The sequence below is a fragment of the Bombus fervidus genome, chromosome 1 (genome assembly GCF_041682495.2).
Source record: "Bombus fervidus isolate BK054 chromosome 1, iyBomFerv1, whole genome shotgun sequence".
NCBI classification, from domain to species: domain Eukaryota; kingdom Metazoa; phylum Arthropoda; class Insecta; order Hymenoptera; family Apidae; genus Bombus; species Bombus fervidus.
Window position 1 is genome coordinate 23,574,633 of NC_091517.1, and position 27,276 is coordinate 23,601,908.

The 27,276-nt window shown below is 37.1% G+C and overlaps 2 protein-coding genes across 7 annotated transcripts in view; one reads left to right on the plus strand and one right to left on the minus strand.

Annotated features, from left to right (window-relative positions):
* Positions 1-27,276, plus strand: part of Fhos (Formin homology 2 domain containing) — a 241,577-nt gene that overhangs the window by 212,922 nt on the left and 1,379 nt on the right. For 2 of the 4 annotated variants that reach the window (XM_072022619.1, XM_072022627.1), the window contains 5 exons: positions 905-1,039; positions 1,950-2,092; positions 3,447-3,717; positions 4,106-4,229; positions 15,945-16,112. In XM_072022619.1, coding sequence (XP_071878720.1) covers positions 905-1,039; positions 1,950-2,092; positions 3,447-3,717; positions 4,106-4,229; positions 15,945-16,112 — 841 coding nt within the window. Of the gene's footprint in view, positions 1-904; positions 1,040-1,949; positions 2,093-3,446; positions 3,718-4,105; positions 4,230-15,944; positions 16,113-22,730; positions 22,818-27,276 lie in introns of all 4 variants that reach the window. The other 2 variants (XM_072022646.1, XM_072022637.1) reach the window with 2 other exon arrangements.
* On the minus strand, positions 1,357-7,139 carry LOC139985365 (protein mesh). Of its 3 annotated transcripts, XM_071999771.1 has the most exons (6): positions 6,663-7,139; positions 5,835-6,070; positions 5,532-5,719; positions 5,141-5,456; positions 4,657-4,888; positions 1,357-2,561 (listed from the first exon to the last, which is right to left on the minus strand). In XM_071999771.1, the coding sequence occupies exons 1-5, from the start codon at positions 7,078-7,080 to the stop codon at positions 4,694-4,696; spliced, it is 1,353 nt and encodes a 450-aa protein (XP_071855872.1). In that variant the 5' UTR covers positions 7,081-7,139; the 3' UTR covers positions 1,357-2,561; positions 4,657-4,693. The 3 variants fall into 3 exon arrangements, with proteins under 3 accessions (XP_071855872.1, XP_071855881.1, XP_071855864.1); XM_071999780.1 differs by lacking the exon at positions 1,357-2,561 and having other exon boundaries at positions 4,580-4,888; positions 6,828-7,139; XM_071999763.1 differs by lacking the exon at positions 1,357-2,561 and having other exon boundaries at positions 4,580-4,888.

Here is a 27,276-nt window from a genome sequence, read left to right on the forward strand (position 1 = left end):
CTGGAATTCTCATTTGATTTTGTAATAAACAAGTCACAAACGTTCGCATTGATTAGTTACACTTTGATACTCGAAGCGAAAAATCGTAAATTAATTATCGTGCTAACAAGCATCCAGTCGTCAGGTAACGTGCACTCGTACTTTACCTTCGCACGAAATCTCTCAAATCGATCCGCCATTCTATTTTGCTACGATTTAAATAAATCAGTCTAGCGTAAATTATCGGATAACCGCGAGTTATTCGATAACAACCCCGGGGATTCGACATAAATATTCTACACATATTATTTGATTTTCCAGCAGCGTACGAAATTCCATTAATTATTAAAATTAATTAATTACATTTCGTTCTGTAATCGCAATCGTTCTACAATATTGTTACGATAAAATAATAGTTAAAAAAAAGGCAATGAAATTTAGTCGAAGGAAATAATAAAGAAAAGTTCGACGCAAAAATATAAAAAACTAGAATTTCACCTAAAACCCTTTTATCGCAATCACAATTTGACACCAAATTAAATCTAACGAGAAAATGGCTAAAAAGAATCTGGCCAAAGAATCTAAACAGACCAGAATCTCATCCAATCGTATCCATCGTCGTTTCAAACGTATCCATCGAATCAAAAACGAAAAAAAAAAAGAAAAGGATTAAAACAAAATATAAACTAAAAAGGAACGGCAGGTTGAAAGGAAGGAATCGACGTGGCAGAATCGGATATGCCGTCCTCGTCGAGTTAGAAGCGCGTGGTCAACATCGATTCCGGGTTTTCGCAGCAATCACGTTACGCGCGAAAGTGGCCAGAAGCGTCGGGTGGAAAGCCTGTACCAGCGGGAACGTAGAAGTTAGCCAGAACGATATTCCGTACGTTGTGTAACGCTGAAACGTCGCTTCGTTCTTTTTTAGGTGAAGGGCTTTCAGCTGGAATACCTCGCCAAAGTACCTGAAGTAAAGGATACGGTTCACAAGCACTCGCTGCTTCATCACCTTTGCCACATGGTGATGGAGAAGTTTCCGGATTCCACGGATCTCTATTCGGAGGTGAGAGGCAGCTTACTTCCGCGTCGAAGGAACCGGATAAAACTTTAGTCTCGTCGCTTCGTCGCTATGCACGTTCGCTAGAAACCGAATAACCAGCGCTACATTTGCGAAATCGCGAACGGGAACTTCGTGTCCCAGACGAACTTCTTCTTCGACTCCGGAAACTATTACGAATGGTGTTTCGCGAAATTGTAGCGCTCCCCAGGAATTTCGGATTTCCGGTGTAATTGCGGTCGCAAATAATTTATAATTGATGTTTGTTGTTGTTACCGAAGTAAAGTTATTTTAAGCAATTTCAGTATACTGGTATTCGGAAGTGTAGCTTCGGTATTTCTTTTTTATTCGGTTAAAACGAACGTAACATGGCTGAAAAGTTTAGCCAGGCTGGTTCGATACACTAAAGACATTTTTACAGGCTCTCTTGCGCAATGGAAGTAAAATTAATGAAGTTCCATAAATTACAAGTTGCAAATTACGAGCATCAATGAATGTAGCGCTTTACCTTTATGTAGCACTGACGAGTTTAACGATAAAACGAAATTAATTATAGAAGCAAATTTCATAAATTCAAAGCTATTTAATTATCCTATTTGTTGCGCAATTATAAAATTATAAAAGAAAAGTCGTTTACATAGAAATCATATTTTGTCAATATTCTAATATCGTTAGTCACATTATGGTGCAAGTGAATACAGATATAATTATTCGCAAGTTCTCGATTACTAAAGGAAGATAAAAGTCTTCCTGCGTTTTCTTTAACACTTTTTCTTCTATATAGCGCATTTCCTAAGAGAAATTGTATTTGTATCACTTTCCCACCGAGTCGTTCGTATACTTATTTCATGCAGAATAATTCATACACGTGTCGTTTGAAAATCGAAACCAAGAAAAGTCTATGAATCTTGTTCAGATCGGCGCTGTGACAAGAGCATCGAAAATCGACTTCGACGAGCTCGCGGCAAACATCGGGAAACTAGAGAGCGAATGCAAGGCATCCTGGGACCACCTGAAGCTCATCGCGAAGCACGATGGTTCCACGATGATGAAAGTCAAGTAAGTACCAAAGTCGAAATTGTACGTCGTCAGACGAGATCGATTCGATCTAGGTAGATCGTATTTTCTCGCTGGCCTTTAGAAGGGAACTTCGTTCTACGAAGTTTTGAAGTTTCCGAAGATTCGTACAATGTTCGATAAATTCGCGGCAGACTTTTTTTCCCGTGGCAAAACTGGCACAGTTCCAAATGGCACCACCATTAATTACCGAAAGCGTATTTCTTCCTTCCTTACTCCTCCTGCTTCCTGCTGGTCCCCTTTAACCTTCCTCCTCCTTCTATTTTTTCCCTTTTTTATTTTATTTCATCTTATCCCGTTTCTACTTCGTGGTGGATTTTCGGAGCCTTTATCTGTTCATCCCCCTCCATCGAGCTTGTCCTTATCTAAGTCGGTTATATTCGGTAAGCTCTTCTTCGCTCTTTTTATCATTTTCTTTTGCCCTTAGTTAAGGTTATTAACTTGTGCGTTGCTGGCGAGGCAAGAAATTCATAGAAATGGAATAGAGTTCGTACAAATCGATATAACATTATACGATATGATAAGAATTTATTTGAAAAATTTATTTTAAAAAATGTAATATCTACTGGAAGATAAAATCAACCGATTGCTAATTCAATTAATTGCTACAGCTTTTTAAAGCAAATCAATCCACCGTATCGTTAAGTCTATATAGATAACAAAATTCTGTAGTAAGTGCCCGAGTACTTTCCTCAGCTACTGTGTATCGCAATAATATTTTGTTCAACGGTGAAGCGTCTGGTTAATGTTGGTTGGCGTGGCCGCTGCGTTAATTAAGTGTAACGGGACGGCCTAAATGTCGGACCGGGTTAATTCGTTTTTGCCTGAAACTCGTTTAAGCGATCGTCTACGCTGATCTCCAGTCCTTTCGAACGTACTGTAGTAATGGAAATGTTTCGTGTAAAAAATGAACGTCGGTGATTTCCTTTTTGCGAATCTTGATATTCAATGCTGTCAGAAGACGATGATTCGTCGGAACGATGCGACTGGAAAATCCGCGAATGCAGCGTATCAAAATTATCGACGTCGCGTTTTCATTGATTTGGATCAACATGATTTCGAAACATAAGTTCTGCTATTCGAATGCTTCTATTGCTATAGAGGAAATAATAAATATATGTACATGTAATTAAAATTCATTTTTCGTTTCAAATGCATCTCCACGATACGAGATATCGATTAGAATTCTTCTATCCCGCATCTATTTCATCGAAGCATAGAAACTATCGATATTGCAAACATAGCAAAAACAATAGTCTCATAAATCAATATAAAAAAACTTGTTTCATTGTACACGTGGCATTAATCTCCGATTTCTGAATGCTGTTTGTCGAAGCAGAATGTCAGACTTCCTGGCGGACTGTGCGGAGAGGATAATCGTGCTGGGCATCGTACACAGGCGGATCATAAATCGATTCCACAAATTCATCTTATGGCTGGGGATCCCGTTGCACAGGGTGCAAGACACGAAGCCGAATGAGTTTTGCCGGATCGTGTCCGAGTTCGCGCTCGAGTACAGAACCACCCGGGAGCGGGTGATACAGCAGCTGGAGAAAAAAGCCAATCACCGTGAAAGAAATAAGACCAGGGGAAAGATGATCACAGAGGTGAGTTACAAGCGGTGCCTCGGCTCCCGGTGCTCGTATTTTTCTTGGACCGGCGGCAGAGGCGGCGACGGTGGCCGCTGAAAATCTTTCAGAAGGGCCGGCCCCACTTTCCTCTCTCATCAAATACAGTTATCGGAGCGTGAACGGCATTATGGTGCGCTCCGGCGAGGGGAATAAATTGCTTTTTTGCCGCGGGGTGAATCAATTTCTTTTCTTGCCTACCGTTGCATTAATATCCCGCTTGTCTCCGTTTTCATTTCTGTCGCGATATCGTCGAACGTACGCGGATCTCTTACCCAACTGACGCCCTCCCCCCTTCTTCCCATCCCTCGTTTTTCAACCACTCAGCCTGTTCACGTGAATTCGACATCCACTCTGATCGTTACAGGTTGGTAAATTCAGGACGAAAGAGGATCGCGCGGACGCGGAGCTCAGGCAACTGCTCGGAAGCGATATCTCCGACGTCGAGAGTATTCACGGTACCCTACCTTGGAGGAGACAGAGGAAAGACGGTGAGTTTCCTTTCTACTGTTGCTTGCCTTTCTTCTTCTCCCTCTTCTTCTTCTTCTTCGAGCTCGTTCGTTCTTTCTTTTCTTTTTTTACCGCCTAACCCATGTCCTTTTTTTTTTTTATTTGGTAGAATTGTATTTGCTTGCTGGGAATTCTTTCCATGTTTCTAACTTGTAATCATGCTGAATGTCGAAAGAATAATCGGAGTTTTTTTTTTTTAATAAGTTACTTGCATTTTATGAATTATTGAACGAACCCTCCACGCGAAGGTTTAGTTTCGCGATGTTAGTTACAGAAGCTCCATTTTCAAAAATGTAATTTTTGCAAAAGGTAGATGCCTACGTACACACCGTTCCATAACTCGGTGGATATTTATTAATTTTAGGAGCAATGTTTATTTGGATAAACGTTATACAAGATGTTACATACATTACCATTTAGTAACCAACTTAATAATTCGTTTAACTTAGTAGCCTAAATTGCAGGACCCTTGTGGCCTCGAACCGAATGCCGAAGACATTATGTAGTCATCTATCTTAAACATATGACGTCCTGGAAAACCATTCACGCATCCGCTTCTGGTTAAATCGCGGATCATCCACGTTTGTGAATAGGGCTCGTATTCGTAGCTTCCTGTGCCATTTCCGGCGTTAAAACCGACCTATACGTAGGGTACAGTGGTTAATTAATTTTAACCGATTAATTATAAAATACAAACTTTTACACTTTATCATATATATATATATACCCGACAATAAATCTATCTTTAGATAATAAGCAATTATGTTCTTGAATAAATAACGAAATTTTTATACCAAAGGATAACAGAAGATTCGTCTAATGTATCAATATTAGTATTTAGTGCAGTATTAAAAAGCGAAACGTGTATAAAAATTGATACGAATGAACTTACGAATGCCGAGACTCCACCTTCTCCATTCACAGTATCACCACCAGCTTCCGTGTGGCTGGTCCATTGAATATTCAGATAATTAAATATCACGTAAGTGTTCACTTCGTCTGTGGCCAAAACCATTTGGAACGTATTCGTTTTGTACAGGGAATTATCGATACCACCGACGAACGACACATTTTTCCATGTTACTACGATTGCGTGTTTAGGTTCGAAGGCTTCGGCTCCAATCATTCCTTCGCGAATATCCCATTTGAGACGTTCGCGCATTTCCACGCCAAATTGATCTCTTCTGCTTTGCAAATTTTCTTCCACTCTAAAATTCATTATCGTAATCGATTCCCACGCTATTTAATGTATTATTTAACAATTTTTGTAATTTTTACCCTACCTAAAGTATACGCCAGGTCTCCTCTGGTCTATGTCGGTTCGTCGAATTTCTCCTATGCGACATTTACTGAAAAATATTCCTATAAAACGAGGATCGTTCTCCTTTGGCCAATTTCTGACCGGAAACACGAGAGGGTAAGTATAATGCAGCGGAGGATCGGTAAATTCTAAGTAACCATTTACTGATACCTGTAACGTGCGATGTATTTTTTAGACGGACACTCGGCGATTTATTAATATTGGCAGGTTAGGTTAGCTACTAATCGCTGATACTTTGATAAGGAGATGGCAAAGAGCAACGTACTCTGGTGTAATTGAATCTGAGCCCGAAGAATGGTAATTGAAAATTGAAATTCTTGTGTACTTGTGACATCGAAGCTTCGATTTCCCTTTGATAATCGCCATCGTCATAGCTACCACCCCTGTCGACGTACCAATACATGAATTTTGAGCGAATTTCTTTCAGTCTAGTCTCCGTTAAAATATAATTTAGAACTGAATCGTCCGGATGAGGCGCGTATCTGTCTGCTTCCGATAAATCTGTAAGGGTACACGAGTTCCGATATTTTGCTATCGATATTTGATGCCACGTACGATAATCCCAAACATTTGGATCGTTTAATAGTTTAATTAATAATTTTATACGAAAACGAAAATACTGCTACTAGCTTTTGTAGATTTTCTGTTAATATCGCTATTATGTCTTTAGAAACAAAAGTCAACGAACGACGTGTGTCTGTATGGATCATAACGAGATCATGTACATTAAGTCAATTGTAATAGTAGAAAAAAGGGAATAATTTTAGTTCAGATATCAGAAATATATGTGGAAGGAAGATTGAAAAATCGTGTTACGAAACTGACAACGATACGATCCAATGATTCATCCGATAAAACAGATAAGATTTGATTCTTTAATTGAATTAAGTAGCAAAATTACATATAGTACATCTATCAATCGAGTATTATACCTCTAAGAGGAAAATGTGTCTGGGTTACGTGCAACTTTTCTTCGCGGCAAAATTCTCTTAAAATTTTGAAGACATCCTGTCTTGATTTATTTTCTCATATTTTTTACACAAATTAAAAAAAAATAAATAGCGGTCACGCCCATTGGTATCGAGACATTTACCGTATCTCGTATACTTTCCATTTTTTCTTCCGGCCATTTTATCAGAGAAGCCATCGGAAAGTGTGATTTCATTGTCAGATTTATTTTTTTGGTCAGAATTGTTAACGGCATTGAACGAAACTTCTTCTAACCCCTTCTTCGTTTCGTCCTTGTCATCGTGATTACCTCCATCTTCGTTCACATCCACTTGTCCGGATAAACTTTGCTTTCTTATCGGAGATATCTGTCCGGTATACTTATTACTTTCGGCGATCGATTTCTTATTATCCATAGATTGGGTCTCATCCAGCCCGAACGCATTCTCGATCGATTGATTCTCAGTTTGCGCTGATATCTGACTGCTCAGTAGAAGGAAGAGACAGCAGAAAACGATCGACTTTGGAAAAGCAAAAACACCGATACAAAATTCGTTTCGCATTTTTAGAAGAAGTAGATTGCACCGATTTGTCTAATTTACTAAAAGAGACTGAGCCTGAACTCAGGTAACGACTAGTAATAACGGAACTGATATCAGTAATATTGCGATAAAGCGCGTTTATCTTTTTGCTACAAGTGGATAAGGTAAGGTTGAAACTCGAACGATCGAAACGAACGAGGTCGCCAGTTTCTTTATTATTTGCCGATTCACTCGGAATGTCTTTTTTCTTGTTTTTTTTTTGCGTAGTGTTGTTATTTAATTATTTAATTGAAAATCACAAAGTTATTATGCAAGATGTTTATTGTATTTTTGGAACGATGTGTTACTTGCGAAATAAATGTGTTTCACGATACTCATTTTTAAAGTGTGGTAAAAATGATTAATTTTGTAACATAAATGCATTTTACAATAAAAAAAATATAATAGCAGGCGTAGGAGATACTACGTGAAAAATAACGTAAAAATAGAGAAGAGAATATTGCTTGCTAATTGGATTCTCTACAAAATGAGATAACAGAATTATAGAATATATTTCTCAAATACCATGTAATTTATTGATCTAAAATTGCACAAAACCCAATTTTGATTAATATTTATTAAAACACCGAATACAAGAAATTATCAGGCTTCAAATGTATTGATCTATACATGCGTTGTATAAGTGTACTTAAACAATACAGTCTGGCATTTTCTTTCTCTTGGCATCTTAATTCTCATCTTCTATATTGCAATGAAGGTTTTACAAAAGTCTTAAAAATATATTTGTTTACTTTTTTCCTATTGCAATTGTATCTTGTATACCAGTATTTTTACAAACGTTCGTGAAGGAACTATACTATATATTTTATGTTGCACAGTATTCTAAACATTTTCGATTAATAGCACGTACTAAAAAAGAAAAAACTACGAAATACTTAAATTGGAGGATACAGAAAAATATCCCTATAGTTTTATTTTCAAGTAATAACATTTTATGATCCGCGTAAGTGATTTGAGTGTAATATTGCGGAGACGGACGCTCGATCGTTAAACCGAAACATTATTCAGAGCATTTTATTTGTAATAAAATAATCTGTTCCGACTGATATGTAGTATTTTTCAGTATTACAAAAACCATACAGATTGTCTTAAGAAAAAGTTCTTTGAAAAGTACATTGAAAGTCCGCAGTTAATAATTGATAAAACGATTGATACGCGTATTACTGTTATTGATGTAATATACTATAACGATAAAATGTAAGAAACAAGCACAGAAAGACAAAGAAAAAGATGTTCTACAGGAAAACTCCTGCAATTTCTGTTACTATATCATTCGACAAAGATGGACAGTGTGCTAAATAACGTAGTATCACGCGAAATATTTGCTCGATTCGTTCTTCCATCGGACATCAAAGCGCAATTTGCAACATAAATCCGTTTTCTGCGTGTCGCATCGTTCATCGATCGAAACATTCTAATATCCTGCCACCGACAAGTTTCATATTTCTACATTACGCGACGTCTGGCTCCGCGATACCGTAGAATACAGAACGGGGCAATAGAACGAAATAATACCGTCGCTTGTTGTGTTCGATCGAAGAGCAGAAATCACTGCTACGTTTTCATATTTCTTCTTTTTTTTTTCCCCCTCTGTTCTTTCATCGAGCCCCATGGAACAAGCTACTAATTTCATTTGCATGTACGATAGAGAAATTTATTACGCTCGTGTGTGACTCGCACTATCATACAAGCTCGTTACGCCTTCGATGGCGAATTAATGGCGTTGAAAAGCGATGGAGGTGGAAAAAAATGTAAAATTAAACGAATGGTATTGCGCTTACGGGTTTTATGGTAGTAATTGCGGATAAATAAAGTACATTTTATCTACGGAGTTAATTCTCTCTCGGTACTTTATAATTTCAAAGTTTCCTGCGATTAACGATTAATCATTTCATTGCTTAATCGATGTGATGCAAAGCAGAAAATATAGGAGGAATTAATTCGTTTGAGATAGAGCAAGCAAGTCTGTTTAATTTGTACGACATTAAAGAATATCCACACGTGGAAGACATAGTCGATGGAAATAAAATATAAATATAATTTACGAATATATTTCGAAATACTTCGAAATCATAAATTAATTCACGAATTCCATAAGCACCTCTCATAATAAGCTGCACCTTCAAAAGGCAAGATTCTGCTTCTATTCTTTTTACCTTAAAAATGAACTTTTTCTTTCCATCTCGATATTATCCCTTCTTTTCTCAACGATGCATTCTAAACAGAGGGGGGAAAAAATTCTCATTTTCAGGACGTTTCGGATTTAGTTGGCCCAGGTGAAAGAACGGTTAGCTAGCCAAAACTCTCGAGGTCCTCCTTAGCGGTCGGAAATATAACGCGTCGCCTTAAAAGGGTGGCTCCGCGGCGCAGATAAGAACAAAGTGCGAAAATTTCTCCTCGTTTCTGTAGCGTTGGAACCGGTGGCGGCACACGAGATAAATGCCCTCCTTAAGCAAACGCTCTCGAGGCTAGATTCGAGGATAGCGTCGGCTCGTTTGACGGTGTTACCGGAAAATGAAAAGTAACGGCATCGAGATTTCAGAACGCGCGCATCAGGCCACTCTGCGCCTCGAAAGAAACGGTGGGGATCGCGTTTAGAAGATAATCCCGCGTGAAAGGGGTTTACGTTGTTTCCCTGCCCATCTTCAATATTTTCCTTCGTCTCGCATTTTTGTCTCATTCCTTTTTGCCTGTTCCTTCCTCGAGAAAGCTTTCCGCTGAGTCTTGTTTATGACAAATTGTCTAGAATTTCGTTATCTCGCCATCAGAAGAGTTACGTGATATTATATTTTCAGACGTATTGATGCATACTACTTGCAAATGAAATTATTCACGTAATTAGTATGGGTTTTTGTATATGTAGAACTTGTTGTCGATTAAAACATCTTGTTCGTATGGATCGTGCGTTCATGCGCTTACGAATCGAGAGAAGAAAACACGCTGTGCTGGAGTCTTACGCCAACTACATCAGAAATTCTCTTTATGGTGTTGCTTATTTATGGTTGCTCCTGATTCGCAAATTTGAAACTACTGCAATAAATAGAGCCTCGTTCTAAATCTTATAAAATACGCATGGAGATAAGCCAGGAGAGAAAAGAAGCGAAATGAGAAGCGGCTTCCTGAAATATTAATAAGAAAATAGCAGAAAGTGCGAAGTTAAGCGATTAAAAACTTATTCGTTGATGTTTCTGAAAGAGTTATTACTTTTGGGAACAAACGAAGAACTTGTTAAAGGTATTAATTATTTTAAATTATGATTCTTTAACTAAATGCTTCTTTAAAAAACGGCGAACGAGTCGATGAAAATTAACATAGTATCAAACGTTTCTCAACTGTTTCGTAAAATTGTAATGTTTCTTCTCGATGAGCCACGTAAGATTTTAGTACAGCATTGTACGTATAATATTATTTGCACGCAAAAAAATATCAGTATCGTATACTTCGATGATATCTGCTGCAAGAGACAGCCAGAGTAGCATTTGCCTGACTACATATTGGTATATACTACTGTCGTTCTATCTTATCGAAGATACACGCAACGTTTGTAACATTTTGCAAAAATTCTTCGCAAGAGCTTTGCGTTTTTCACATTTTCATGTTTTCGTTAGCGTATGTGGAAATGAGAAAAGAAAATATGCATAGCAAAAGTAATAGGAAGATTAATTAGACAGCCGCCAAGTGCATAGGATGTTGAGAATGTGGAAAACGGGATGAAGTTGTCGCATTCGTGATGAAATTTTTTTTAAATCATATAATATATTACGGAAGCGACGAGCTAACTTAGTCGACGAGATGGAATAATTCGGAGTTAGTTGTAGATAAAACCACGTAAAATTTGAGCATTCCTGAAACAAGGAAGAATGTATAACAAGACATAAAGGGATGCCGCAAATATGACATTATCATTTTGCTATTTTTAGAGGAACGTAGAAAAGCGTAATTTTGAGACATAACTGTTTACGCCCTCTCAGCCAAATTAATTAAAGAAGTGAAATTTAGTTTGGGCAACTAATTTCAAACTACAATCAATTTTAATGTAGTTTATACAATTTTCAAGTTGAGAGTTTCGTTATTAAAGTTAGAAAACCATTTATAGTGTACTAACGTTATCCATTCGTAGCTCTAAGAACGTGTCTATACTTGCTACTGATAATAATCATTTATTAATACATACTACCTATACGTATTATCCACATAGTGACACAACTTATACGTATACTTGTATTTCCAACTATCTTTATCCGACTACATACTAGCTATTAGAATTACGATTCTAAAAACGAGTTACCAAATATTTTGCCGTAACAAATCTGAAATTCTGTGCAAAACTAATTATCTCCGTATTATTATACTCGGTATACGCTAGAAAATTCTAAACGTCATTATTCGTAATTTCATCCTAGACACTTTTCCACGCACTATTACACGTAAAGCGGCACAAAAATTCCCATAAAATATCAGGACCTGTTGTTTACGAAGCAATTTCGTGGGACAAATTCCAAATTCTATACAACTCGACGAAGCAATTTCGATTACCTTGCGGGTGCACCGGGTCGAGCAATGCCATTTCCGTGTCGATTGCGCGGCTGTTTTATGGTAACTTTCAGCATTTCAGTTACGGAATTAGTTCTCGGGATACACCACGGAAGATGATCACAAGGCTTTTTGTGGAAAGCGATGGATAACGAAAAGCAGATATCTTGCAGGTCACGGAAAATCATCTCGTATTGTCATCGCGTATTATCTTCCTCTTCTACCTTCAAAAAAAAAAAAAAAAAAAGGCGTTGAAATTCTTATGCTTACCGTGAACTGTACACATATACAGGTCTTAGAGGGTGGAACCACCTCTTTACGGCTCGTAAACTTGCCAATGCCCGTGCATTACCTGAGCTCCGCAGCCATCATAACTTTCCTTCCTTTTATTCCCTTGTATGCTCCTCTATAAAATATCTAAACGCCCCCGCCTAAGTCGAGCCGCTACTTCACTACGTGGACAACATCCCCTCTGTCGCCCATGACCTCGCGAGTTGAACACCTAGATATATCATGTGAATTTTTCCACGTGGTCCTCTGCCGCTTCAGGGATCACGATTTGTCGCGGCAGATTCTCTCTCAGACGGATATCTTCCGACCCGTTATTGCATTCATATCCGCGGTTTCCTTGAGAGGGTTGTATTTACGTCGAGATTGCTGAAAATGAAAAGCTAAGGGAAAGGTAAGGGTGGCAACTGTGGTTTTTCTTTCCTCCTTTTATAGATATACCTTTTGCTCCTACGTACAGTTATAACGGTTCAGGTAGACCCGGGGAATTTGAGAGATTTTTTAATACGGTACACGAGGCGCAGAATTCAAGGAAGGAGGAGAAGATAATACCAAAAATATAATTGGTATTATTTAATTAATATATGAATATGGAACTTTTATCCGACCACCTGGAGGCGGACGGTAGATTCCATTTCCAAAGTGATCGCGCCGGTTGGTGTATTCTGGTGTATTCGAGGATAAACTTTTATAAAATTAAATCTGTGCCGGATGAGAAATGTGTCGTTATCTCTAACGCGAGAATGATTGCTGCTGCAACCGTCAAGTTTATTAAGAATAAATAATTTAGGTACAAATATAATCGATACCGTCGATAGACGTTCGTACAACGTATTCACGCAGATAGAATAGACCGCTCGAGGATGACTCGATAATAACTCGCTAATAATGATTCGTAAAATAACTCGGAAATCTCTCGCCAATAATTCGCTCGCGATCGTGTCCGCTTATTTATACCGGTCGGAGGGAGTCGAAAGATTCAAATTCGTTTTGGAACGACGGTTGCCCTCAACGGCGACATTGTTTTTGCCTGGAGATAATTTAGCTCTAATTTCGTGTGTCTAAGCAGTATCCGTGATTCGAGGCACAACATGAGTCGCTCTCGCTTCGCCTCGTCTTGCTTTTTGAAAGTATCGGGGACAGAATGTTTGTAACTATCAGTAGGTACTAAGTAGACCTAAGTTGTAGGTATAAAATTGAATAGAAATACGTATGGACTTCTAAAATGATAAACAAATATTCACAGAAGTTTTATTGATCGTATAAGTTCTATTTCGTCATTTTAAAGTTTTCAAAATAATAAAGTTTTCCCAAGACTCGTACCGTACGAATCGTTTTGATCCTAGGATTATCGAAGTCTCAGAGTCTTCAAGATGCTATAGTGGACAAGGTTCTAAGGCCACTGACTCGCCATGATATTCGAGATCTCACGGTTCTCGAAGTGTCTGGGTGCCCGAGATTCCTAGATACACGAGGCGTCAGGAAACACTCAGCAAGTAATACGCCAGAGGCTTATTAGTTTCCTAATTCTCTTATTTAGCGTACACATTGTTCCAAGTATCATTATGAAAAAGCTAAAGAATTCTGAAAACATTATAGTAAATGGTAAATACCTATATATTACTATTACACTAAACTGCCGTTCATGTATTCGATAGACAATTTTAATTTATACAATACTGTTTCCTTGAAAAGATACTAGATGCTAATTACTAATTAGCCATTACTTTTTCGTAAAATTCTCAGATTGATATCGCAAGTTCATCAATGTTTGGGTTTATAAACAGTAGCATGTGTGGCGGCAGTCGACAAGAAAAATACCACCACTTGACACTAACTAGCGTTGGACGACGGTAGCGCAGTGGTTAGCGCCTTAGGTTACGAACGTTCGAGACCCCGGGTTCAAATCCCGGCGACCGGAATCAGATTTTTTTTCCGCGGCATCAAAAATGAGACAAAAATTGCAGCAGAACCCCAGCAGCGACATCTATATCCGCAGCAGAATCTGTCTTACCCTACACAACAGCAGTGTAGCACTATCACCACACAACTAATACCGGCAAGCGGCTACTACAAACAAATAATACCACCTCACATGTATGCACATAATACTTGACAGAAAAATTGACGTATCATCAACCGTCATTAGAAATTCTCGCAGTTGTGTCACTGCAAGGATGAAATAGTAGACAATTTCCTGCTAGATAGTTGCAAAGTTAAAATCGCTTAACCTCCTCGAAAATAAACAGTCACGAAAGTCCAGTAATCTGCGACAGTAAGGACCCCACATCGGGTTGACCACATCGCAAAACTTGGCCCTTCCTTTGACTCTGCTTCATGGGAATTCCCACTGCCTTCTCATCTCCTTCTTTACGGTTCTTCTCGTGAGCAACCTTCGTATCGGATTTACACAGCCGCCGGCGAGACCGCCAATGGAAGCTTCTTTCAGGCGAGTTTCAAAGAAGCTCTCAAAGGAACTCACCGTGCTTTTGACGGTTCCGAAGTTTCTGCCCCGTGGACCGACAGTATAGAGAGACTGTTCCGCCAAGACTTGACCGGAGAGCCGCTACGAAAGAAAAATGACCTCGTCCCCTTGTATCGACTGCTCGAGTAAACGTCGCGGTACCTCTGTGTTCGACGAAAATATGTGTCGAGAATCGTTAATAACAGAGAAGGTTTAAGAACGTTGGCATATATAACATTTTAGTATTTCGACTTTCGATGGATTGTGATATTGCGAAGATTGGCACACGTTCATGACGTGGGACATATTTTGAGATTCAATGATCCGAATGGAACCTTTTTTTTAGGTCTTCAGGTGTGTTTGTACGTCTTGTTTAAATGTACAACGTAATACAATGAGAATATTTAAATAAAAAAGAAATATAAAGGATAAAAGATTCGAAATATCAATGAAACTTATAATATAAAATAAATTTACATTATTTAAGATTTACATTTACAATCATCTGTAGTGTTAGCTGAGATTTAGAATAAATTTTCTAGCGGTAGAATTTCGGAGTGGGAGTAGTAGGAATGTAAAATTGAAACGACAGACTAAGAACTTATTGTTTATGTTATCTTCTTAAGATAAATGTATTTTGAGAATTGAATATTAATTATGTACTTACATGTATGTTATGAGATTGAGAAATTTATAACAAGTAGAGTTGATCGATTAAACCTCTAACATATTGAGCGTTAATATTGTTTTCAATGAATGAAAGCCTCGTTATTATTAATTCCCGCATAAACCATCGGTTCCTCTATAATTGCATCTTTAAACAGCCCCGTTTCGATGACGTAATTTTCCACATGGTGACACATTCACCTAGAATCTATCTTTCATCGTTCATTCCATAGGAAGTTCGCCAGAAATATTCCACTCCCTAATCGGATTATTCTCAGTTTGCATTCGACGTAGTTCGCAGGCCTGAGGTTTTAGCCACGAACTTTCTTACTATCGGAAGTTCATCGCGTGCGCTAATGCCGAATCTTTCTAACTAACGGAAGAGCGTTTACCTTATGATTAATTATAAGGTGATAAAAAATGATAATCTTTTGTGTAATTAATTTTCATCCTTAAAGAAAATGGAAATTAACTTTTGTAAATAAAATTGCTACACTAATGAAACTAACTGTCCTTTGAACTAATTTTCATCTACGTTACTTTTAATATGAAATATTTATTATTTGAGTCGTTCCCCAAAATTTTCTCTTATAACGTTCAAATAAACTTTACAGATTTAAATAAAGATTAAACTTATAATAATTTATGAACTATTAATACGTATTATTCTTCTATCTAGTACTTTTCGGAAGAGATAACAACAAATAGACGAAGCAACGATTCTTTAAGCCAGTTAACTAATATAAAACAATTTATAACTCTTTAAACTCTTTAAGTGGGATATTAACAAAGAATTCGAATTCCACTGTTTTACGAGTTAAGTTCAAAATTTCAACGTCGAAATTGTAAAGAGAACGTGAAATGTGGATTTCAGGTCGCACATCGCTGGGCCCGTTGCTTCGCGACGAGAACACCAACGGGAATCTGACTGATGGTGACGATGAGTTGCTGGAATCGCTGGTGAAAACGGCAACGAAGACACCGGCAACGAGAACAACGCCGAGGGAACGCAAGAGGACCAGACACGCCGATCGTAAGTCTTGTAAGTGTGATCCCCGCACCCTGCACTTACCCTCCCTTCTTCCGCGCTGATCGATCTATCCATGTTCTTTCTTAACAACATCGATCGTTTAATCGGTTCCTTGCCGATTCATTTTCGGCGTCTTCGCGTGACGTATTTATGGACCAATCTTTTCGAGGACTTGTTGGCGTAAAGATCCATTTTGAAAACGATCGATATTTTGTGTACACGCGTTGTCGTTGAACTCGTTTAAACGATGACGATTAAGAAATAATTATACGTGGGTCGACGAGAATCTGTTGACAATTTTCTCATTGCATTGGAAAACATTCAAATATCCTAAAGAATTATCCTAACTAATTCAAAGGATTAACTTAGAAGCAAAAGATTTCTACATAATTTTTTATCTATATAATTAATTGTTCATAAAGTGTGCGAACAACTGAAGTTTCATTGAAAAGTATTAATATAGAGTTTTTAGGCGATGTACGTGTTATTTTTGCGTCTCATTTCAAAACTCGTTACTTCTGCGTTGTTATTCTGTGTGTTATTCTTAAATTTTCTCACGAAGCATCCTATCTCATGCTCGTATTTATCGAGTTAGGAGGCGTTAGGCGATTTCTAAAGATATCTACGAGGTTCGATTGAGCGGAAGGTTCGATGAGCAGGTTCATCGATTGGAAATCTTCCGAAGCGGGAATTCATTTTTCATCAGGAGATCGTGAAGCTCGATTTACTGGTTGGGTTGATTAATCGCTCTCCGGATTTGAGAAGCGTTTTCCCGGAGATTCTAGTTTTCTAGCGGAAAACGCAGATTTCGATACGATCGACCGTTGTTTGCAGATAAATAATTGGCAGGTTCGGGAAGTGATTTCTGGAAACTCGACCAGCGATTAATCTACCGGGATTCAACCAACGAGACAGTAATTCGTTGACAACTTTCTCGTTGTATTGGAATTATGGCGTCATTTGTCATTTTCGTCTCTTCTATTGTGAATTTTGAATTAAATATATTACAAAATCTGAACGCTTAAATTTTTATTAGAATTATATTTTTAATAAAATAGAATTTTTTAAAAATATTTGTTCAAGTTGATTGATTGTCGATGTTTAAGCATAGAAATTTTTTATCTATTTAGATTATATCAAAAGGTATGTCGCTTCCTCCTAGTACTATTTTCCATATGTAGAATTAAATGTTAATTTTTCTTTTTCTTTTTTTTTTTTTTTGCTTCATGTATCTTGTGTATGAAATCTGTGAGAAAATGAAAATTTCTTGAAATGGTCGATTTGTCCGAATCTGATTTTTCATATCCAGTGACGATACGATCTATCACAGACAACAACAGACACGGGCTTGAAGTTGTACCAACATTAATTAAGAAAACATCATAGAAGTTCGTAATCCTCCTGAGGATTCCTTCGTTTGTATCCTCGGAGAAAATCCTCTCCCTCGAACTGTTCTTCTTGATCGTGTTTATGCAGTAGGATAATTTTATAGCGTACAATTATTAGCAATTTCCATCGTTTCAAAGAGTTATTTTGTTACCTGTATTAACGATTACTAGAAAGTCAATTTGTGACTATATAATTTAAAAAACAATTTCATTTACTGTTTCTATTACTTAAGGAATATATAAAGGTTCATTCGACCTATTATATTCGATCTATTTTTGCTGGTTAGCTAGGCAATTAACTCATCAATCGTATTACCAATCTTTCGAATATAATAATTGTTTTATTCAAAAATATTCTTTTAAGCGTTGTTTTATTTATGTTGAAAATAAATTATATTTATATCTGTTAATACAAAAGTTTCAACACGTTAATATTTACGAAATGGAACAAGAATTTTCTCTGAATATTCGAGCAATTTTCATGCAGATGTTAATTCGTAAACAAAGGAAACAAATTGATTTCTAATACTAATAAGCTTCCTGATTTTTCATGATTATTAATTTCCATTGCACTATTAATTTATATTGCAACCAGAAAACAGACAACGCCAGTCATAATTTCGCGAGAGAAGTTATCTGTTGGTGAAATCAAATAAATCTGTCTTCAGGTTTGATGCCGAGCTTTTAATCCTTGAAAGCGTCCGGTGAAGCGGGCAGATGTTGACAAGTCGAAGTGAAACAGTAACGAAATCGATTCCTGAAAATGTTAGCGCCAGTATTATTCCTGCTTTATCCGTGGAATAATTTATACGTCTGCAAATGGAATTCTTGGGAAAATTCCTCTAAAACGATTTAGAACGATCGGTCCATAAATAAAGACTCGCGAGACGCATCGATCTGTAAGCGGAAGTTCGGAGGCGAAATTCGAAACGCCCGCGATCGAAGACAACATTAACATTAAACAAACTTCGATCGTTAGTTCAATTTTCTTCGAGCACCTTATTGGCACCGATCTTCCTTCATCTTTCCTTTCAATCTCGCGTAACTGTACATATACGGGGTATGAAAAAGATTCAGCTATATTTATAAGGTGTGATTTTACGTATCAAGGTAATGAAAAAGGTTCAGGTATTTATACGCAGCAATTCAGTTACGACCAAGTTGTAATTGTAAATTAAAAAGCAGACGCACCATATTGGAGAAAATGGATAGCCCACAGAAAGGATATTTATCTCTAATTACTTGTTACAGTCGTCGAAAAATTAGAAATTCTAACCACTGAGCGATTTATGGCTCTGGCTAGATACACTGGCTCGTGAAAGAATTTCAACACTTATCACAGTATCAAACTTTTATATATTGTATCATATAAAATATTTTGAAATTTCCTTAACGACATGATTATATCGATGTTTGAAACTAATCTGGAAATGCATACAAAAGTTACAAGACATTTATTCTAAATATATATTGAATAAAATAATTATTCTACGACATAAATAGTAATTTTAAGCATATAATAAAAGATAGATAACCACTTAAAATATCGAGGCTTATTGAAGTAACTGTTTAAATATTTTTACCATCTCTGCGAAATCTATACTTTCAGATTTGTTTCAAACTCTATCGATATAATCGTCCGGTCTCGTTACAACGTTAATGAAATATCAAAATGTTTCGCATAATACACATAATACATATATTTAGGAGAGACGTCTATAAGTGTTCAGATATCTTCGCGCACCACTGTACATCGTTTTCAATTATAAAAGATATTCGAAGAAATTGTTTGTCAAGAAGTTTGAGTAAAACTCGTCTATTTCCACCGGTGGGAATAAATAATCCCAGCTACGACAAAGTTTTGATCACCATGCGTCATGCAGGCCACGTAGGTTTCGCAAGTTTTTCAAGCAACATCTGCGGTGGCAGTTTTTTAAACGGCTTTCCACGAAAATGAGACGCCCCCACAGTTTGGTGAAAGTGTCATTTGCATTTTATATTGCGGCCATTCACAGTTTCGGGACACACGGTTTCCGGAGCGTGCTGGTCGCACCGTTTTTATAGTTGAACGCGTCAACGTTTGAAAAATCCACCGAATTCTCCCCGTATCTCTCTTGAAAACGTCTTTTTTCGGTTTATTGCCGGGTGTTTTAAGAATTTCGTTTTCGAGGTTACAAACGAGTGTGCGAAAAAAGAAAAAGAAATAGAACAAAAAGGAACGTAATGCGAAGTGGCGAATAAAATGTTAAAATGTCTTTCGAGGTGTGACATTTTTGCTGTGAAAATGAAATATAACCGTGATACTGGCCACGGGAATCAGTTTTTGATATTCTCGATTTTTATGAAACTTCATATAGAAAATAGAGAAATATTTGACTTCCTTCTAACGCTTGTATTCGAACGATGCTGGTAAAATATCATTCCCTGCAGTTTTTAAACAACTTTTTTTTATGTCCAGTTATTACATCGAAGTTGGAATATTTACACTTTCGAAAAATACTATGTAAATTAGTATTCGTATAATAAGTATTTACATGTAACATATTCTCCTAATTTCTACATAGTTTATACAGAAAAATTAAAAGCTTAGAAACAAACTCATATAGAAATATTTACATTATCAATATTGCTATAGTAACACCGCTAGCGTATATAGAATTAACCCTCCTAGTAGTAGATTTATAAAAATGAAAGATTCTAAAGATTCAGATAATTCAGCAATACGTTAAACATGATAGACTGTACGTAGAAAGATGTAACCCCAGACAAATATTCCGATTTCTTCCTCTTCTATAAAGAAGATTCAATCGTTATTACTATATGTCACCGATCGATATTGTGATTTTTTAATCAGAAACAAGGGTAGATTTTTACCAACGGAACGTATAAACGTTTCCTGCATCGTATAACGAGGTATTTGCTGCGCGCACGCGAGGGTGCAAAGGGATAGAAGATAACGATTAAACATTGCATACATACCGCAGTAAAATAAAAAAAAAAAAAAAAAAAAAATGCAGACATATCGGCATAGAGAGAAGTTCGTAGTGCGTGCTTTCTGTGAAAAGGATATACGGGAGGAAAGCAAATAGGCTACGATTTCAATTCCTATGCCACACGTCGCGCCGTTTCGAACGATCGATGGAAGAATGAATCTCGTTCGTGCCACTCATAATAAAGTCAGGATTTACACTTTATGGATCTGTCTCTTCTTTTTTTCTTCTTTTTTTTTTTTCACTGTGCAACCGACAGACGCATAGTTCGGATTTTTTTTCCGTTTCTGCAAATATTTATTCGTCTATCTGAGGGAGAAGCGACAAACATTTCAATCAGAAGTATCGTTTGGTACTTTGGAGTCGCGTTTATAGATGGTTTAAGTAAAAGAGTTTAGTGGAGTGGAAATTAAACGTACGTGTTCCTGGAACTTTAACCTATTTACCGTTGATACGTTCGTAATAAAATATAACGCAGAGTCGATTTTATATCATTTCGTTACGCGAACAATTTTCTCTCATTTATTACGTGTGTAGTTTTTTATCAGTTACTTCCATTTAATATTGATATTATAAAAATTGTCGAGATCTTTCTTAAATAATAACCTTTTTAACAGAGTAAATATTATATAGTCGTATAACATATACGTCATCGCAAAATAATGTCCAATTTTTAAATTGAAGAGGAAAGTATCGTAACAAAAATATCAGTCTATAAAAAGTATAATTGAAATGCTAAAGGCATCGACGCGATATGTATAATTTCATAAAACACGTAGAAGGAAGAAAATGACATTACCTGGAAATAATTTACATTTCCTAAATTGAAGAGAAAAGTATTATAGCAATGATATCATTTCATAAAAAATGCAGTTAAAATGCAAAAGACATTGATACAATAAATATAGTTTTATAAAATACGTAGAAGGAAGAAAATGATATTCTCTCGAAATAATTTCCAGCTTCTAAATTGGAAAAATTTAATAACAACGATACTAGTTCTCATAAGAAGTTAAAAACGCAACGATTTAATATAAGCAGCAGTCATTAGAATACACAGCGTATTTGGTCTTGTTCGAGTTAAGCTCGGGGCTTATGGAGGTTTCCGCGCCCCATCTCCATTGGCGTAATATAAAAACACCACTGAGAACCTCGTTATACAAGGAAACATACATTAGCGAATATATTTCCCGTGGAAACGTGTTGATTCTCTCCATCCGGCAACAAAACACAGAAAATTACAAACACATGTAAGAGACTTGGTCCATAATGCATCAACGACGTTGCATTAACGGTGAACGCGTTAGGGGTAGTTGCCGTACGTACAACGCATAGAGTATTAAATAAAATAAATGATATAATAAGCTACGAAAAGAAAAAGAGTCAGATTGGGCAAAATAGAACGAGACGAGGAAACTAGTTGCGTCGAGGGAAAATAACTATTGCCATTGTGTTAGCATGCGTATATGTAATTCAGGAGGCGTGCTTTACACCCGGTGAAACCTCCATCCTCGTTTCCCCTTTTCTTCCTCATTTCCTTCCCTTTGTCCCGAATTATCCAGTTTAAGGTGGCGTAGCGAGGGGTGTGGTGATGGCTTGACTACACGTACACACGTACAGGCGCACATGCACGCAAATGCTAACTGTGCGAAAGTTTTAACTCGAATCTACCAAAAGGAAATATTTTAATTTTCCGAATGGATATAAAAATTCTCATTAAATACGATCATTGGAAGCATTAAAAGCAGTATGGATTTGAATAATTATTGCAATATTTTTTCTCACTCTTTTATCGTTCTCTTGGGAACAGAATAAAATAAGTCCACCTTCTCGTCTCTTGATTTCGATGTTAAAATAGTTAAGAAAGAAACTTGTTCGCCAATATGAATTTCCTAATAAATCAAATAACTAATTATTTTTGGAACTTTCGATAGAGTACAAAAATACATTCTTCCAACCAAATAAAGGGATAGTTTTAGTGACACACAATATCACAACATGGAATATTTGCTGTCATTGTTTTCGCCTGTGGTCCTTAAATATAATTAGCTGCCATTGTATCTCTATCGCTACATGAACCGAGGCTTTTGTACAAAGTAATATACAATATACAAGCGTACAAATAGCCGTGTGTATGTGTTTGCGCGCGTGTGTAAAGTAAGTACGTACGTACGTGTATAAATATAAACTGGTGGCGGTTGCTAACGGGGTGGCCTAGCCTTCTTCCCTTCCTCTTTTTTTCTGTCTGACAGTGAAGCGGTCGCGCACCCGGGAGAACAACACCACGCCGGAAGGGTACCAACCCTGAAGGGCTACCGATCGTGACCGACGCGATGAAGGTTCGCTGGTTTTTCGATTAAACGCAACTTTCTTTTTCTTTATTTTCCATCCTTTGCGTGTAACGTGTGTCTCTGTATCTATCATCTGTTCTTCCCTTTTCAACCGCGTGTTTCATATTTTCTTTCCTCTCACCTTGGAATGCCTTCTTGCTTCTTTTTCTCTGGGTATGCTTTGCTTGTCCTTTGCAGCATGCGTCTCGCTGTATATTTGCGACACGAACGCAATATTTTAAGGTTGACGTTTTATCTGTTGATTGGAACGTCTCTTGGCGAGCACTCGCGATTTATTCACCGTTACTCTTCGTTTGGTTTGCGTTCGATGACGATACAATTTTGCTGGGCATGCCGAATGAAACTTTTAATCGAGATATCGAGGTCTGTTTGAAATTAATGATAGATGGACAGAAACGAAGATCGCGATATTTATCGAAGGTATATTGGTATTACATCGCGGATGTTTATGCAATCTCATATTTTTATGAACGTAATTAAGGAAATGAAATATAAATCGAAATTTATTTAGTCTTCTTATAATTTCGTATATTGTGTGCGTTTGCTACATTTCTATTTTATAAATGCATGAAAATCTGCAGTCTATCCGTGATCGTTCATTTAGATCAGTTGATTTTGAACAGACCTTAGGATCTATTAATATTCGAGATGTTCTGTCGGAGATATTTTGCATGTGCTACATATACATACATGTTACGTTCGTACAATTTCATCCTATTGATCGTACGATCTACATTTAGATGACTTTAAATATACTGGAAAATTTGGTTAAACGTAGTGACGTCCGATTACTCGTAGACCTCCGTCTGTCTCTCAAATTAAGTCAAAAACATATTTTTTGAAGACTAAAATTCATGTTCTGTCGAAGTGGTCACCACTTCTAAGAAAACTCTACATCTGGTCTTTTAGTTTTCTCAAGCAACGAAGCCATCGACAGCGTATAGACAAAAGACCGAGTCGAAGGCAAACCATAAACTGTAGACAGGCGACGATGGCTTCAGTGTTTTCGGTCATAGGGTAACACTGCTATCCGGATCAGCTCAATTATATTCCGATTTGTATTTACACTTCAGTATTTAAAATATATATTTTCTACCTTACGATTTATCCACGCGTTCCTTTGTATTCACATACATCTAATAACCTCAACATGTTCCATAATTTTGTGGAGGATGATTAAACGTGTTGGTGTATACTGACGTCAAATGTATCGCTATAAATGTAACTCGCTCTAAAGACTGTTTCCAAAGACCGATTACTGATCACTATACACCACCAACACGTTTAATCATCCTCCACAAATTGGTGACCCCGACTTGATTCATGTGCCGCTACAATTTTAATTTTCACAATTACATCTCAAGACCTATCATCGTGTAATTTAGATCACAAAGACGACTAAGCCTGTTACTCATTCGAAGGTTAAGTAAAAAGTTCAACCGCCATGTGTTACACCTACGCTTTTGTGGCAGAAGTTTCTTTGGCTTGCAGGGGAATTTCGGGACCTAAATGCATTTACCTCGGACGGACTTTTGCCCTAACCAAGGCAGTTCTTGCCTTTGCAAATCCACCTCGAAGAACGACCTTATCGGTAAAAACTGTTCGGTATCCTTAATTAATTAATAATCCTGTCCAAAGCAAAGTAAAATATTGCACACTTCTTACCGAGATTAATCGAAAGTGAGATACTCGATCATAATGTTGATCATGGAGTCGTAAATGGTTTCATTATCGTTTCAATTTATTTGTAAATTGCATGTCGAATGCGTTATTGCTTCGTGTTCGTGTTCTGACACGTACTTAGAAATATTTCGAAATACGAGTATGGATATTTCATGTTCCAATAATTAAGTCGGTTCCAGAGACAGGATAAATTGAAATAAACGACAAAAGAACGATTTGATCTTAATTTATAGTCGTATATCTGAGTGTACGCGATGAATTCTTATTTCGATGGCTCCTTTTAGTCGCACCGTATGATTACAAACGTTGCACGCGCTTCTATCGTGCATTTGTATAGAGAGAAAGTGATAAACCCGCGGAATGTTGAATAATTCAAGCGGCGCGCTTGTCGAAGGTGTTTTCAACGACGTTTGATTTACACAGACGGGAAACGATGTTAAAACATACTTATCTGCTTGAATTTCATTCTAACAAAACAATAACAGTAGCGCTAACAAGCGATAACAAGTTTAGAGAGCAAAGTAAACGCCTCAGTTTACCTTAAGAAAATTATAAAGCAATTATACTAATCGAAAGAATCGTTGAAAGAAAATTACGATAATGTCGTTTCGTTGGAACAACGACAGCGACGAGTATCGAGAAATAAGAGGAACAAATTACCTATATCTATATATATATATATATAGAATTATATTTTACCATAAGCTACATTGCTTTTGTAATGAAGCAAATATTGAACTCAATTACCAATGAATCAATCCACTTAGGGTAAATGTGGCTTAACATTATCAATAGCTGGATTACGTAGTTATCTTATGTAATGCGATTCATATTGCCATTCGTATATTTATGTAATGTTAATATACAACGTAATACGGTGTTCGTATAACTATCAGTTTTGCCTCCTAATCATTTCGTGAAATAATTCTGCTTGTGAATTACGTAATAAGCGTCACGTACGAACCCGAGAGAATATATTACGGAGTCTGTTAATACCCCTAGTTCTGATTAATCCTTACAGTGTATTCGTTGCGAAAGGGAATAATGAATCGTTGGAAAAGGAGATCGGTCGCCGGGAAACGCGACGAAAGCAACGACGATACGATGATGCGAAGAGAATCTCGTTCGAAGATGCCATCCGCGTGCTGATTAATTTCAGACTTCGTGTTAATTACTTTCCAAACTGATAATTAAATTTTAATTGGCTTTATTTATGGTGGTAACCAGAAGAAAGTAGTATAGGTACGAGAGAAACGTCTCGAATAAATATGAAACAAAGTAAAATAAACTTTCAATTATTTTGTAAAATCACGATAATCAATTACATGACAATTAAATTGATCGATTTTTATGTTCTTTGATCAAAGAAATTTATCATTATGATCTACATCTGATCAATGGTCATAAGTATCCGGACACTTTAGTCGTTGCATGAATGTTAATAAAATGTAGAAATCAACGAGAGAAACATTTATCATCTCACAAATTCACCAAAAAATCTATGAAAATAATCTTGAAAAGCAATAACACTCTGTATATCAAATTAAACGTTCTCAATCTTATTACCTCATTAAATGGCATTGCAAATTGTTGTCGAAGAACATAGTAAAATATCGGGGAGTTTTCGCCTAGAGCTATGTACATCACTCGTACAACATACACGCACACGCACAATCAATCGAATTACCATCGATGTATGATACGATGGCGCACACTTTTGACACACATACACAAACATATACGTATGCACATACAGGCATATCGAAAGAAGCAGCGAGCGAACTAATTTCATTGGTATCGATCCTCCTTCCCTGTCACGACAAATATTTGCTAAGTAGCTCGGATGGAGTGCGGCCGTGGACCGATATACACGATAAACACGGTTCGGCGGTGTCTCGTTAATAACGTGATCACGAAGCGTTCTGGTGCGTCCCGACGCGCGCGACACACGCGTTACGCCGAATAAATCGGAGCTATATGGATCCCGTGTTTGTCAGACAGTCGAAGCACGAGCGATTCGCCCGAGCAACATTAAATTGGAAGTCAACGACGCGCGAAAATCGGCCAATTCGGCCGATCAGAGGATCCATCATTACGAAAAGAATGAATCTACGAATTGACATTCTCTAAAGAGTCACTGTTGAACGTGTTGTGTGATTATCTTTGGCGGTGATTTGGGGTTCTGTTTCATGTACATTGGCCATGAGGTCAGATTTGACGTGTACTCACGAATCAGAATCAATTTCAATGGTTTCGCATCGAAAAGTTTATTTTATGGAATTGGACGATCGCTGGCAAAAAGCAACGTTTCGTCTCATTTTTGTATTACAAATGAGCAGCTATTTTGCTAGTAGAAAGAAGCAACGTATGCACGTTATATCGTATTCGTAAATAATTTGCAGTAAATTCGATTTTTCTAATTCGAGTTACGCAGTGCGTTTGTCTAGATGCCTATCGATAGTTGCATGGTTACCTTTCGTTTCTTTATTCGATCAGTTCCTATGTTATTTTATCGTGCCATCGTGGATAGAATCGATCGACTTTCCCAAACGAATTTCAGATTTCGTGTTTGGAATGCATTGAGAATAGAAGAAGTGAAAGCAGCTACTGTTGATCAATCAAATTGGTTATACTCAGGAAGTGATTACTTTTTCAGTATAATCTTCGTTCGAAATTTTTACAAAATTTTAGAAAAATAATACTTCCATGGAATTATACAGGTATGTCTTTAATCGCAAAGCAAATACATAGATAGCGTCGCATC

Coding starts and splice junctions, on each gene's coding strand:
- LOC139985365 (XM_071999771.1), bottom strand. CDS start 7,080: ATGCGAAACGAATTTTGTATCGGTGTTTTTGCTTTTCCAAAGTCGATC. Junction 5,720..5,834: donor TCAGATTCAATTACACCAGA/GTACGTTGCTCT, acceptor CGCACGTTACAG/GTATCAGTAAATGGTTACTT. Junction 4,889..5,140: donor AAGGTGGAGTCTCGGCATTC/GTAAGTTCATTC, acceptor CCCTACGTATAG/GTCGGTTTTAACGCCGGAAA.